Source organism: Apteryx mantelli, chromosome 8 (assembly GCF_036417845.1).
Source record: "Apteryx mantelli isolate bAptMan1 chromosome 8, bAptMan1.hap1, whole genome shotgun sequence".
NCBI classification, from domain to species: domain Eukaryota; kingdom Metazoa; phylum Chordata; class Aves; order Apterygiformes; family Apterygidae; genus Apteryx; species Apteryx mantelli.
This window is the reverse complement of record NC_089985.1, coordinates 11,428,956-11,443,995: the sequence shown is the minus strand read 5'-3', so window position 1 is coordinate 11,443,995 and position 15,040 is coordinate 11,428,956. Positions and strand designations below refer to the sequence as shown.

Here is a 15,040-nt window from a genome sequence, read left to right as displayed (position 1 = left end):
GTGGAGTTAGCGGTAGGGGCAGCTTCCTCTGGGAGAGAGCAATCCGTGCTGTGCTTGGCTGGCGAAAGCTCACGGTTCATACATACCTACCTTGTACGTGCAAGACTGCAGGCAAAGATGACCTGTTTTGTTTTATCCAAATTGGAAATACAGCAGTTTATTAACTGTGCAAGTTAAACCTTGATGTTTGGCTTTTGGAGAATACCTTCAGAGCCAACTTCTTTATTCACTAGCAAACAGATGTTTTGTTTTTCCTCTTGCATGAGACAGTACAATACCACATTATGAACACTAACTAAATTTCCCAGTGCTTTTGCAGTGCGGGTAAATGATGTTGCATCCCTTGCCTCTCTGCACCTTCTCACGAGCAATGCATTTTAATGCTTCATTATTTTATTTTTGCATTGCTCACTTTAGATCCTACTTGTAAACAAAACTGCGCATAGGTCATTTGCTACTTCTCTGTCCCTGTCTTTGCACATGTAACTACGTTTATCAGTTTTATATTGCGCAAGAGAGCTCCAGTCTGGCGTACGAAGTTGGGAGCAGTGTGCTGCCCACCAGCTCTGCTGTACAGGCTGCTGCGTTTTGTGGCAAGTCAAATTCCGTTTCCTGTTCGCACTGGCCGCTTTGGAAAGCAGCGTGTGTTAATGGGCAGTGAAAGTCCTCACTCCCTGCTGCGAAGATAATGTTACCATCCATTGAATTTTTTTTTCCCTTAAGGAGGGAGGGGACTAATAAAATGGTCCATGTAATTTCTGTTTGTACCAGTGTCAGTGGAGGCAGAAGCTGGTGGTGGTTTGCCATGAACCTGCTGTCTGAGATGTCCTGCAGGTGCTTTGTTCTAGCAGGTAGCTGCCGTTGCAAGCACTGGCTGCTTGTGGGGCTGTCGGTGGTGGTGGTGGTCTGGGATTTTGCCTGTGGACAAGCTGACAAATGATAATTTTTTTCTCTTCTGCAGCTGCATTTTATTGTAGCACACAAAAACAAAATGCCAGATCTGGAGTGAGAATTCCAGTTTCTTGGAATTCTTTTTCTATCTTGAACATCTTGTGTGTAAGTGAAAAAGATGAACACACCTCTTACAGTAAAAATATTAATAGCTGGAATATGTGTCAGTCTCCCACCCCTTGGGAACGTGTTGGTTTATTCTCTTTGATTTTACATCTCCACGGAAATTTATGGTCTTAGCACCTTTTATTTATGACATTGCAGTCCTCATTCAAGCAACTGATTGAAATACAACAGTGCCAAACTGTAAGTGTGTATTTTACAAAGCTTGAAGTTAGAAAGCAAACCAAAAATGCAAACAGTTACATGGTTGAAAGCTTCACTAGAATCCTGCTCTTGTACAGTTGCCCATGTTTCTAGACCCCTAAACTTCTTCAAAGTGAAAAATTATAATAATAAGGATTTATGCTGCCTTTTACTCTCTCAGCTGCCTCAAATATAGGATCTTACTAGCTCTGCAAGGGCTAATTTTTGCTTGTAACAGTGTTTGCCTCAATCTTTCCAGCTCAGATACAGCAGTGCTGATGTACTACATTATTAGTGTGCTGCGGGCAGCGTCATATGTTCTCTTGCAGTCGCTCAGTAATGTAGCCGTAGTTGTTTTCTGTGATTACCAGGAAGAAATTGGAGGGCTCTTCATTTTTTCCCACCGCTTGGAGCCAGTGCAGTAGTTTTGGTTAAATGTTTAAGCCAAGATGAAATATTTTTCTCTTTGAATATGTCAGTGAATTTATATGCATCATGTTGTTTTGACTAATTCAGAAAAATATCTTGTACTGTCTGAAATGTATTCAGAAAAATAATAACTAGGGCCGTAGCTGTGCCTTGCTGATGCAGTGTGTGCTGCAGCAGCACAGTGATATGCACGGCATCCAGACAGCATGATTCCTGGCTTACTGCTGGATTAAGACATTGCATGTTAGCCTGATGTACCAGAGGGAACTGAAAAAAATTCGATAAAAACTTAAATTCACACTGCTGGCATCTGATGGTGACAAGATGTAATAGAATGAGGCAAGGTGTTTTATTGTGCAACTTCCCGTGCAGCAGACACCTAGCTGCTTCCCCTCCGTTAGCGGATGTCCAGAATCCAGGATGTCGGAGAAGACTGCCAGATTGGGCTTAAGGCACTGCCAATCCTCTGCTGAGGGTTGCTGCTGCTACAGCTGAACTGGAAGAAAATGGATAGGTGCTCAATTCCAGGGAAAGCCCAAGAGCTTGCCTAAAACTGAGATTCCGGAATTGAATCTGTGGCTGAGGCACAAACAGGTATTGCCCTCTGCCGTTCCTGCCTTGGGAGGTGGTAGCTCCTGGCAAGGCAAGGAAGGGTTTTAATTGCTATATATGGTGGTTTCATTGCAGGCTTTATCGGCAATATTGATTCTCTAAATGGGCATAATGAAAATGTTGAAAAAGCCTTCTTTTTATGAAGCGGCTATGGGAGGCTGAAAGCAGAAAAGAGCAGCGTGATGTGGTATGAAAAGTAACTCAAACAGTCAAAACTTTCCTATTGGATTCCTTTCCGTGCCAGAATGCCACCAGCTGAAATGAGCCGGTAAATGAAGCTTTAGGGGGATGTTACAAAATTAGGGACTGGGGAGGTTGCTCTGTGGGCTAAATAAGAGGAACTGAATCAAGTAGGACGCTGTCACAAGGATTAAAGAGGGAGGGGAGCTGAGCAGGCAGTGAGATGTAGGTAGGAGCCTTGGGCAAAGATAGAAAGCAGAGAAGCCTGAATGTCAGTCTGAATGTAACGGGGTGTTTGGAAGGGGAGAAAAACCAAATAGGAAGCTGCAAGGCTCAGCAGGGGAGCTGGGGAGGAGCACGAGGGCAAGAGGACCTTTTCTGGACAATCTTAACTTCCTGCTGGCCAGGTTGCTTCTAAAACAGCGATGAGCCTCCTGGACATCAGTGGACTCAGCCTCTTCCCAGGATGCCCAGAATCCCAGAGGAGCTGGATTTCCCGTGCCCCTGAGTCCCGCTGCCTTCGCAGGGAAGCGAGGTGGTGGCTTTGAGGGTGGTAGGGAGTGGGCAGTCTCCCCACTTGCGGCATCGAGCGGACACAGGAGAAGCGATCTGGATTCCCCTGGTGCTGGAGCACGTGGCAGCCTCTTGTCAAACTTGCTCCTGTTTTGGCCAGCAACCCACCAGGCTCTGCTGGCAGCTTGGCTGTTTTAAATGGGGAAGGGTGCAACCTCTAATTAAAAAATCCTATTTTTCAAAGTAATTGAAGCTGTTGCAGAATTTTCAACTTGCTGTGTCAGAAGCTGTTAAAAATTCAGAGACATGGATGGAAATTATGGGGGTATCTTACTGTGGAGTACATAATGCCTTGATTTTTGGGCATGGTGTCGTAGACATGCAGTGTTGGTGGTATCCAGGCAGGGGAAGGGTCCATGTACCCTGCTGCTTCACATCACTTTGTAAAGGCTTGTTTTAAAGAGAGAATGCATTGATTAAAAACAGCAAATGTTTTTAGTTAGGAGAAAATAACAGTGATTGTTCTGTGTATAGCATAAACTACAGAATAATCAAGTTGTTGCTTTAGTGAACATACAGCTTTTCAGGTTAGAAAAAGGTTAAGTGGTTATGTTTAGTTTGTTCTTTACACAAAGTATCAAGGAGATATTGAGTGTAATTTCAGGAGATTAAGATTTTGTTTAGGTGTTAGCTAACACATTGGTTAATGTTTTGTAAATGCTATTTTTCTCTTAAGGTGGAAGAAGAGTTATTCTTTAAAAGAGAGTGTAGTATCCAGGACTTAGTACTTGGGCTTACAGTAGGAAAAGATGGCACCCTTTAAATGTCTCTGGAGCCTCCCATAAGTATGTTGAACTGAGTTAACCAGCTCAAAGGCAGGTGAAGTCTCAGGTACAGCATGAGTGCACAGACGCCAAGGGCTATTCGGCAGGCAGCTGCTTCCGAATCCCGCCGCTGTGCGTGATTTCACAGCGCTCTTCCCTTTGAGCCTGCAAAGGGCTACGCCTGTAACCGCAGAAACCTTCTGTTCCCCCTGAGGTGCTCTGATCCTTCCCTTACCCTCTTCTGCACGCACAGAGACCAGGGAAGAGCTCTTCGTTCTGTTATTTTTTTGTCTGCATAGCCCATAAATCTAGCCTCTGCCTTCATGACCCAGCTCTGTTGGAGGAAACAAATTTCAGTGGCACTGGTCAAGCAGTCTTGGAGCTGTTCCTTTGGTGAATGCAGGAATTGGCTCCGTCACTGCTGTGACGCTGTCTGGTCCAGTATCTCTCCAGCAAATGAAGGATGAATACTTCAACAGGCAGGTTGGGGGAGAGTTAGGGGGGCTGGTGCCCTACCACTGTTTTATTTCTCAAAAGTTAGGCCTGCCTTAAGCTTTCAAGCTTCAGAGCATGTATTTCAACCCAAGCTGTTGTTTAGCCTTACAGTGTTTCCATCCAAATGTCTGTGTAAATCTAGTAAACCTATATATAAATGAGTATCTTGTATTAAACTGACAAAACTCAGCAATTATAGCGTGGCCTGTATTTGTATGCAAAGCTTGGTCCACTATGCCTGGGTCTTTGCGGATTTTTATATGGACAATTTGGCAGAAGTGATTGACAGCTTCCAAGACTGCCAGTGTAATGCTCCGCGTTACCCGTGTGAAAGTTCCTGGTTTCTGCAGAGTGCCTCACCGTGGAAGGGTGCAAGTACGCTGTGCTCTGCTGACTTCAGGCATGTGCAGGCTACTGCAGAAGTCCATGAGAAGTGAGGAAAGGTGAGTCTAATGTCAGTCTTATATTTGCCATGCACATCTGCATTTCCATTTAAAAAAAATTTTATAGCGATGTTGAAAACCACTGCATTAGGTTTTTTGGTTGTGCATTTTTTTCTGTTCCATGCGTTTGTTAAAATGTATACAGAGAATCATACAAAATCAGAGCTCCTAGCGAGTGTAGAACTCAATGTTGTTAAGCACTTTACACTTATTTCCCTTCCCCTGACTGTCTTTACTACTAATTTCCAACTGTGATAATGAGTTAATTAAAAACTATACTATGAAGAGCTAAATGAGTAATCTTTAAGGCCCTATTTTAGATTACAGCTATTTTTAACTATGCAGCGCAATGACATTATAGTATATTTGTTTTTATCTTTGGAATATAATCTGGAAAATACTTCCTCTGGCCTAGATCACATTTATAAGAGGAAACTCTGCGATGAGATTTAAAAGCACCAGAAAACTTTTTTTTTAACGTAGCCCATAATGGGATCTCAACTAAACTGTCTCTGCAATATAAAGAGAGTCGTATTGTCCTGGGGAACATCCTGCCATTTTTTTATAGGACAGTTTGCTCAAATTGTACAGATCCTCAGTGGTCTCTTGAAAACGTTCCAGGTGCTGAGTCATGTGCCTGCGCTCCCGAAGCTGCTGCGGGCAGCCAAGAAGTATTGTTGAGAGAGGAATATTAAAATAGCCTGTTTATGACAGGCATTAATACCCCCGCTGCTGAGGGTACCATAGCCTTTCGTGAAAGGTGGCTCTGCAGGAGCGTCTAATGGGGAGGCTGCCCTCGGCGCGGGCGTATTTTTATCTTGTTTGGATGTGCCTGGCCTCCGCTAGCCTGTGAGGAGCGGCGAGAAATGCTGAGCTGTTCATACTTTTTAGTGGAGAAGGGAGGATTTTATGAATCCTGTTCAAGTCTTTAATGCGGTGGCTGGTTTTATGGAGAGTAAAAATTCTTTTTGCCTTCAGCAGCGTCGCCTCTTAAGGGTTAATATTTGCCTTCCCTCCCTCCGGCTGCGCGTGGTGTGAAGTTCAGCCTAGCTGGGAAGTAAGGATGCGGGTGGCAAACACCTTTGGCAGCGCGCATTGTTTGTCCTCGTTTCATGCCTCGGTAGCCACCATGTCAAAGGAGCGTCCTGCACGGCTGCAGGGCCGGCAGCCCCCGTGCCCATCTGGGGAGAGAGGGACCCCTCCTCCCCTCCCGAGGACCCTCGTCTTCAGACCACCTGCGTTTGGGGTGGAGCTCGCCCTCCTCCCGTTGACTCTCCTGGCACTGGCCTTAACTAGCAAAGGAAGGCGGCAGCAATTATGGCACACACAATTAATGGGCTTCTAATCTCCAGCCTTGCATGTAATTGCTGCTGTCAAATACAATTAGCGTCTGCCCAAGTTCCCTTCCCGGGGGGGACAGCCGGGCCGTGACACAGAGAGCGAAAGAAAGGGGGAGAGCGACTGAAACTTTAGGAGAGTTTACATGTTCTCGTTGCCTCCCTAATCATCCTCACTCCTCAAATTGTGTCCAGAAATGTCAATCCAGGGTATTAAGGGGAAGCTGTAGCAAGCAGAGCAGGCCTTGAGGTCTGCTGTTGGGTTAACTCTGCAAAGTGCCTTCTGTAAAATTTGTCACCTGAGACTATGCTAGCTTAATTACAATTCAATCAGCACACTTCAACGATTTACTCTTGACTTCATGTCAGCCTGCAGGGCTTAGGATGCTGCCTGCCCTGGTGTGACAGCTGAGCCTGGAACTGCCGAGCATCTCCCAGGTGTCACCTGGGGAGCTTTGCCATAGGCCAGCTCTTCTCCTGCCACTGCCAGACAACCCTCCATGAATTCCCAGCGCTGGGAATGCCTCCAGGCTGCCTGGTTCCCCGTTGGGGACCCCACTGTTGCCCACCAAAGCCTCGCAGTCGCCTTGCGAGGCCAGGTCAGGTTGCAGTCGTTCCTGTGGTCGCTGCTGAACGCTGACAGGTTCCTTGCGAGCAGGAGGTTTCCCTGTTCTCCCGTGGTGCTTGTACCACGGCAGCAGCGTGCGGTACCTTTCGGTGAAGCTGGTACACAGCAAATTAAAGTTTGTCTCCCGGCCCGAACGCTGAATCCTGCCAGGGGCTCGTGTTCGTAAGTCAAAAGTGTCTCTCGTGCAGATGCAACTTCTCACTCATTCTTCCTGATGACGTTAGGAGGTGAATTATGGGGCATATGTAGAATAAATGCTGATTTAAATCTCCATGCTATGTATTCTCTGCTACAAAAAATGCTTCAGAAAAACTTTGGGAGCAGTATTTCTTGCATCTCTCCCATAAAGCCAGGTACTGCTGCTGTTCTGACTTAAGTTTCATCAGGCTCAGAGAAAGAAGAGCAAACAATATAATGAATATCCTCTGAACTTGACCTAAAATAGTTTTTTCCATGCACTGCAGAGTCTTGGATTTGTGGGCCTCATACGTAGCTCTCATTTAATTCTTCTCACCTCTTTTGCTTCCAAGCTGTGTGATGATACAGAGCTAAGTCTTGACTGTTTCAAGCCTTTAGCCAGTGTAATTTTGAAGACAAATGTTTCGATGTTAAGAACCTTTTACTAGTGACTTTTTTTTTTACTTAAATAGTGTAGAGAAGAGCCTGAGTGTAGAGAAGAGCCTGAGAGAGATGTGTAACCTCATAGGTGAGGGAATCAGAGTGGCATGATAGATGGGCTGTGTAACGCAGCCGCGCGACTTGTCAAATAGTGTGTTGTGTGTCTGTATACGCAGAACTAACCAAGCAGAGTTCTCAGTTTGCTCTGAATAAAATTGGGATGTCCAACAAACACAATGCATTCCCAAGATCTAGCTCTTTTGCTAAATCAAATTAGGATTTTAAGAAAAGCTTTTTTTTAAAGCTGAAAACTTCAAAAAGCTGAAACTTGTGCTGTTCTTGCTGTTCTGCAGCATCTTTGTAGGACCCTTCTGTGCCATGCCTTCTGTCGGATTCAGAAGGAGTCCCTTGCCCTGTGTCTACAGTAGTTGTGCGCAATTAGGTCCAGTTCAATCCCAGAGCTAATTGCCAATAGCAAATTGCCTCGCAACTCTACAGAGTTCTGGCAGGTGAGTTGAAATGAGTCATCGCAAGGCCCCATGGAACTGCCGTCTTGTTAAGTCTGTGCTAGCCTGTCTCACGTCTATCAAAACCTTACTTAGGCTCCAAGATGAAAAATAATAAATCTGTGGCCTGTCTTCAGGTGTATAGCAAGAGGTTAAACCATCAAACCAAACCTCTGATGGAAAACTACTTCTCTTCCTTTGTCAAACGGTAGTTCTTGTCCTGCTCTCCAAAAGTGCAAGAAGGGAGATGGATCATACTGCAGTCACTGGAGACTTTTAAGACCAAAATAGAAGATGAACTCAAACCCTAGGCCCTTGCAAAGTAAATGTTTGTCTCTGTAATTCTGTTTTTCTTTTCCATAATGCTTAGTATGGTAAAACTATCTTCTTTCTCCTTTATTTTTCAATCTTGGTTAGACTTTAATGTTGTTAAAGCTTGTAAGTGAGTTTGAGCTACTGTCTCATTGAAGAGAAGATGGAGCTGATATTGTCAGTGAGGCATTGGACAGGGTTTTTTAATGTGTCTGTCATTATATGTTAACCTCTGAACTGGAACACGACGTCTCTTTTATGGCTGACAACAATTTAAAGGTATACATCTTGACATCATGCATAAAGGAAGAAAGGGGAGTGGAAAAAAATGAATTAATGATGTTAGCAAATATTAGTCCCTGTATTTCCATTTTGTTCAGAAAGTGGTTGTCAGGCTTGAGGCTGTCTGGAGCAGCATTGTCAGTGACAGGTAGTCAAGATCCGATTGTACCTTGACTCAAGCTGGTCTTTTATTGACAAATACAGTGTATTGAGGCAGCAATGAGGATGCTCTGCTGTCCGCTTCAAGAGAAGTACAGCTTTTCTCCTGGAATCCTTGGTGACATTTGAGAATGATAGTTTCTGGGTTTAGTGGAGTTCCCCGTGCCCATATGTGAATACATCAGGGGTCAGGGGAGTTGAAAATGTCTCTTGATGAGTATGTATGCTGCATACAGAAACATGTATTTGCTTGTGACTTATGCTAGCTTTGGTCAACCAGATCCACCTACTGAAGTTGACTGTCAAGAGTAATAGTGACTTTAATCTCCACCTTAATTTTAAAAAAGCAACAAAGAATCAATGTGCAGGAATTAGAGGTAAACATGGGAAATTTCAGTGCCTCTCAAGGCATCTCTTATGTTTCTTTATCACCTTTTCGTGGATCTCGTATGGGCTGCTGCTGCTTTGGCACTCAAGTGCAGTCCTCCACGGCTTCTTCCTGTCTTATTACAAACTCCCATTCGTTGCCATAGTTTTGAACTGGCAGTCTGAGGGTGACCTCACGCTCCTCATACTTTTTGCCTTTTCTACTGCATATACCTCTTGCTAGTCCTGACTCCAGATGCTGTTGCCGTTTTGTGTCTGGGATTCAGATCCCAAATTATGGGAGCCTGAGATCGTTATTTCTTATATATCATTAGTTACATGCATACCTGCAGTGCTTTTGGATAGCGCTGCCAGCGGCGAATGAAATAGAGCTGATTTAATTGAGAGCTGCATAGTTAATTATTAGTGCCTTTTTTCAAAAGAGGAGTGAAAAGAATTGCAGTCTCAGGTTTTTAATTTCATTGTGGTTTTCAATGTAATGTGATTTTAAACTCACTGGTTATCATCCATATGTATATATATATGGCATTTGCTGTTTTTTTGCAGGATAAAAGCACTTTTTCACTGTAAAAATGTCAAGAGATTTGAGAGGGAGTGCATCTGCATGTTACAGATCCCTTCAGCCAGCATGAGTGAGGGATGAAAGCATTGGTTCCTGCTAGTGCCGTAGCTGTGATGGGATTTAGAAAGAGCTGCTGCTTTTGTTCCACCTTTTGCCTTGTCCGGTTTGCTTGCAAAGTGGTGCTCGGACATTTGTGTGCAAGTGCCTGGAAGATGGAGGGGTAGATATTGGAGGTGGACAGATGAGCTCGTGGTATAGGCACCTGTCAAGGGGGGATAGGAACAAACCAGTTTGCATCCGACTCGGGGCTGAGTGTGCGGTACCTTCGGGAGGGAGTGTTCCTTGAAGCCTGCATGGATCCGTCTTGGGAATTCCTGTGAGGACAAAAGTTGGATCCCCGATGGTGTTTTTAATGACTTTACAGAGAAAAGTCACACTTTAAATCCTGAGAGGGTATCTGAGATTTTTCGGGTGCATTTTTCATAAACTTGTTCTACATATACAGGACTACGAAGGAACAAGCTTAGCTCAAGACTCATAAATTGAATATTGAGTTACTTATTTCTGTGTAAAAGAGATGCGATAAAAGCTGCTTGGACAAAGTAACCTATATATAGGTTAAGGCCCGGAGAGATTCTTGCCCAAGCATTTTTGGGAAGGGCTTTATCATTAATTTTCTCGATGACCTTATGTGTACTTGATCAACATAATTAATCCTTGGAAATGCATTAGTTGTGCAAAGAAGGCAACCTTAACCCAAGAAACCTTTTTTTACAATTTTTGCTTCAAGAAAGATGAAATGTATTTTCTCAAGTGTTGTTTTTGACTTTGAAAAAAACATAACATCCAAAAATTGGCATGAGGAAGAAATAAAAGAATATAGATTAAAAAAGAAAACCTTCTTGCAGTTTCTGAGGCTGGTTGAACAGCTACTGTCCCTCAACTTCAAAGATAGCCTCGTTGTGAATATAGCTTCATTTTATAGGAATAGCTCTTGCATGTAATAGCAGATGATCTGAAATTAATTTTCTTCATAAGTGGTGTGGAAATAATTGATGGACAGTAAGGTTCCCTGCTAAATAATTTTTTAAGAGGGGCATTGCACTGTAAAGACTCGAAAGCCCTTTCCCTTCGGGGGGAACTTTGTGTCACCTTTTACTCTAGATTAGAGCAAGACTACTTGCCGTAGAATAGTTTGCAAAGCCAATTTCCTTTTCATTTTTTTCTTTTAAATAAGTATGTTTGTGATATCTGCAGACCCAAGTGTTGTTTGGGCTAGTACAGGAGAGCTGAAAGGCAGAATTGGGTAGTTCAAACTGAGCGGGATGTAAAAGCAAATGTATTATGAGGGGGGGAAAAAAGTAAATTGGTTTAAAACAAAAGCAGCTTAGGGTGTAGGAAGAAAGAAGAATGTAAGCGTGCTTTATTTTTAAAAAACCAACATCTTTCTAGGTAGAATTCTGATTCTACCTAACAACATGTTTTGGGCTAATTGGCAATGCGTCGCATCTACTAAGGGAGGACTAGAGCATGGGCTGGCTTTTCCTTTGCTCCTCGGGTTTTATTCAGCTCGAGCGTGACAACGTCTTGTCGCTGGAAGCCACAGAACTGTCCGCTGGCAACGGCGCGTTGCACTTGACGGGCTGTTTGTGTGAGACAGGGAACTGCAAAGCAGTTTGAATCGCTTACCTGAAGACAGAGCTGAGATTCCCTAGAACAACTAGTTTTTGGTGTCCAGCACCCCAGAAGAGGGTCAGGTTTCAACAGCAGGTGCTGACCCCCTTCTGAAAGTCTGGCACCAATTTAAAGCGCGTGCCTTGAACTGAAGGTCCCAACGGCTGGCTGTTTGTGAAAAGGTAGGGCCTGGGCTCCGCATCGATCTGTCATTATTCTGATTGTTCATTTCTATTATGGTGGGAATCGCTCCGAATCCTAGACTTCCTGGGAGTAAATCATTTGGAAATGCTACCCATTATAAAATTTAATTTTAAATCTATATTAAATAGATTTATAAAGGCAAGCTTTGCAGTCTAGCAACATAGCATTATGCTCCCTCGGAGCGGCGCGGCGTTTGGGTCCTAAGGGGCCCCGGCCGAGCACGCCGGGGAGGCGACGCAGCCGCTCCGCTCACCCCGCGCGGGAGGGAGAGGCAGGCCGCCGTGGGAGCTGCCTTCGGAGGTGCGTTCATCCCATTTGCCGAGAGACGCGTCCAGCCTTCTCTGGGTGGGCAGAGGGCAACGGGATGCATCCTCCTGTGCCGATGAGGTCTCCAGAGGGTGCTCTCATCCCTGGGGTGCTGGGGCTGGGGAGGGCGTGGGGGGTGGCGAAGGGGTGACCCGGTCTGGAGTGAGAGCCAGGATGCTGGACTGATCTTTCTTTTTCTTTCAGACACCAGAGAAGAGAGGAAAAGAATGCAAAACCGCCTTTGGAGGCCCAGTTGTCAGCTCATTGTATCAAGAAGAAACAATCAGGTGATTATCTGCTCTGGACTTCGGTTAAAAAACGGTGTTTTTCTAATGGAATTCTGTTAAGCATTTTTTTTAACATCATGCAAGTGTGGTGGCAACTACAACAGGATAATAAATGACCGGAAAGAACTTTTCAGGTCCATAATCATTTAAATCAATAACTGCCTGTATCATTGCCAGGTACTAACCTTTCCCTAGTGCGAGATGTGGGGGAAGGGCAAGGCTTCCCATTTTTCAGTTATATGGCTAAAAAAAGGTAATATTGGCTTTTTTATAGAAAGCTCTTCAGACACTACCTTTCTCAAATAGTTATTTCTTTACCAATACATTCATTAAGGATTGTTCAGTGAAGGTTTTAATATTGGACAATGTTTGCCTTCAGGGAGAGTTTGCACCTTATATCAAATTAATTTTTTTCTAGCTTCTGCCACTGGCATAGCAGAAATGCACTTACTGATCTAGAATGGCTGCTATTTAAAAACTGCCAAGGTGCAAGCAGTAAGTGGCATTAGCTACTGAATGAGGACAGCTGTTCAGTTTGGGGGGGGGGTTCAGTTCCATAGTAAATGCAAGACTATTAAGCATGGGTATGATCTTAACTCCAATATATAAATGATTGCCTGGAGAATCTTTAGGAATACAGCATCATATTTTTAATTAAAATGAAGAGTCAGAGAAGACTAAATTTTTCAGCAGTGTTTGCTGTCATGTTGCAGTCACCCAATTATGTGTGTGTTATCCTATTTGTTTTATGTCTTGCATCATTTTAGTCTCAGTAAATTAAAATATAAACACTGATTTCTTTTCACACACGCATATATATTCCCAAGCTTGCTAGGAATTCTCCCAAAGTGTTAAAACTCTAGCACAGCATTTCTGTGACTTGTAGTCACAAACTAATGAAAAATAAATCACGAGCAGGTGGTTCCAAGCTCTTTGCAAGGAGCTCAGGTAAAAATTGCTATGACTGTGTTCTGAATAAGCAAATGCGGCAGCAATTTTGCACTCAGCAGTAGTGTGGGCACTTCCTTAGGCATTGCAATCCGTTTTATAGCGAGATGGAAGGCTTGGCCAGGACTGGCCCTCTCTGCTTTGCACAGAGAGCCAACGCATCTTTAACTGATGCCTGGACCTTGACCAAAGGTGGGCAGGTATGACCTTGGTTTCACATTCTGCTTGAGAAATGGCACTTTCAGTACCCACAAGCTCCTTTTTTTCTTCTTCCTTGGACTGTCAGTGTAGGTCTTGGCTGACATCCTTGAGCTCATAACGTGACCTTGTGGCTAAAATCCTGTTTGAGCTGTTTATTCAAGAGTTGAATGTATCAGTGCTGCCCGCTGTTGGATGCTGAGCCCAAGACATTTATTTCTACATCTTCCTGGAGGAGAGGCTGTCTCAAGTACCACCTGTGCCCCTTCCTGGTCACAAAATACAGCACAGTGTACAGGAAAACAGGGCTCGGCCTGGTTGCCTTAACTAGTCTAAATCTTCTTTTTGCTTTTGTTTTTATTTTCATGAGAACATGACACACGCAGGACTTGCAAATAACTGCAGCTTTAAATACTTTTTCCCCAGGTGTACCATGAGGAATATTTTGTGTGCCACACGTGTAGCAGTACGCTGATAGTTCTGTTCTAGTATAGCATGGCCTTAGTCCTTACAAAACAAGGCTGTAGACAGATGTACTCTCTGACATAGCCAGGATAGTTTGATTGCTGCCAGTTAAATAAAGTCTCCTAACGCTGCTGAAGCAGGATAGAAACACGCATGTGACCTGTTAACACAGCTCGCCTAGCAGACATCAGCATCTTCAACTGCAAGATATGACGTGAGCGTGTGTCATCACAGTATCTTGCCTGCGTGCAAGCTGTACAACTTCAACTTTCTCAGTGTAGTTTGCCATATAACCATATAATATGGCTTATATGTCTACTGCTTATTCTCTTACTAGAGCAAGGAATAAATCTGTGCAAGTACAGTACATCCTTAATGGTGGTGATTATATGATTAAAAGCATAGCCCTAAGTGACAAAATTGCACTGTTACGAAAACTGCAAGTAAGTTAGCCTAAGAAGGTTGGCACTGGGGCTCTAGATATTTAATTTGGCCTCCAAGTTTATCTAGAGCATGGAGTAAATTGGGCTGATGATAATACCAGCTTGCCTGAGAAGTGAAGTGACTTTCTGAGGCTGTTAGAAAGAAGAGGGGTGGGGGAAGGTGTTTTCTATAGGGAAGAAAGAGAATTAAGATACTAATTTTCTGTGTTTTGGTTCTAGGGGTTCCCTCATCTACAGATAAGCTCTAGGCTTTTGTCATCAGATTCAAGTTTTCACTTGACCAGTCCTAAGCTGGAAATCATGTGTGGTATTATACAATTATAGGCTTTCAGGTGTTGCACCAAAAGCTGGGAACTTCTTTGTACCTTAGGGTTTCGTTGGCTGCTGCATGTACCTAGTATGGTGTTTGAATGCAAGTAATGAAGGTTAGCTGCTGGAGAGTTACAGCGTGCTCTAGAAAGCTGGGTTGGGGGCAGAAGGAGAAAGAAAACTTGATACCTTGAGTTAGCAAAAACTTCGCTACTTAGTAGGTACCAGAAAGTTCAGCATATGTCTGTGTACATGCAAGCTCATAGCCTAAGATCTGTGAAAAGGAACTTTGCAGACTGTTTTATTGACCCGGTTGTCAATGTTGGGTCTAATTCAGGCATTGAGACAAACTTGTCAAAATCAGGGTATAATTCAATCCACTTTAGTCTCTATTTCCCTGAGCTGTCGATGGGGTAAGTGTTTTCTAGTTAAGGGGTCATATTAAGAGAGAACGCCTGCATTCCTATTGTGGAATTAAGTGCTTGTTTCTTTAGGGTACAAATCTTTAAATGTTGGACAAAGTGGAGTTACCATACCCTGCCCTGAAGTCAGGTGGATGAGAAGTTGGAAGAACTGGAATGGTCCCAGGGCTCATTTTGCGTTGTCGCTAATTATCTCAAATGTTTCTGCTTTGAGGACAAGATAGAAAAATGTCTGGCTCA

General features: G+C 43.8%; 1 protein-coding gene across 2 annotated transcripts in view; it reads left to right on the top strand.

Moving 5' to 3' along the window:
• Window positions 1-15,040, top strand: part of ACBD6 (acyl-CoA binding domain containing 6) — a 90,562-nt gene that overhangs the window by 14,842 nt on the left and 60,680 nt on the right. For both annotated transcript variants that reach the window (XM_067300609.1, XM_067300610.1), the window contains exon 4: window positions 11,933-12,015. In XM_067300609.1, coding sequence (XP_067156710.1) covers window positions 11,933-12,015 — 83 coding nt within the window. The remainder of the gene's footprint in view (window positions 1-11,932; window positions 12,016-15,040) is intronic.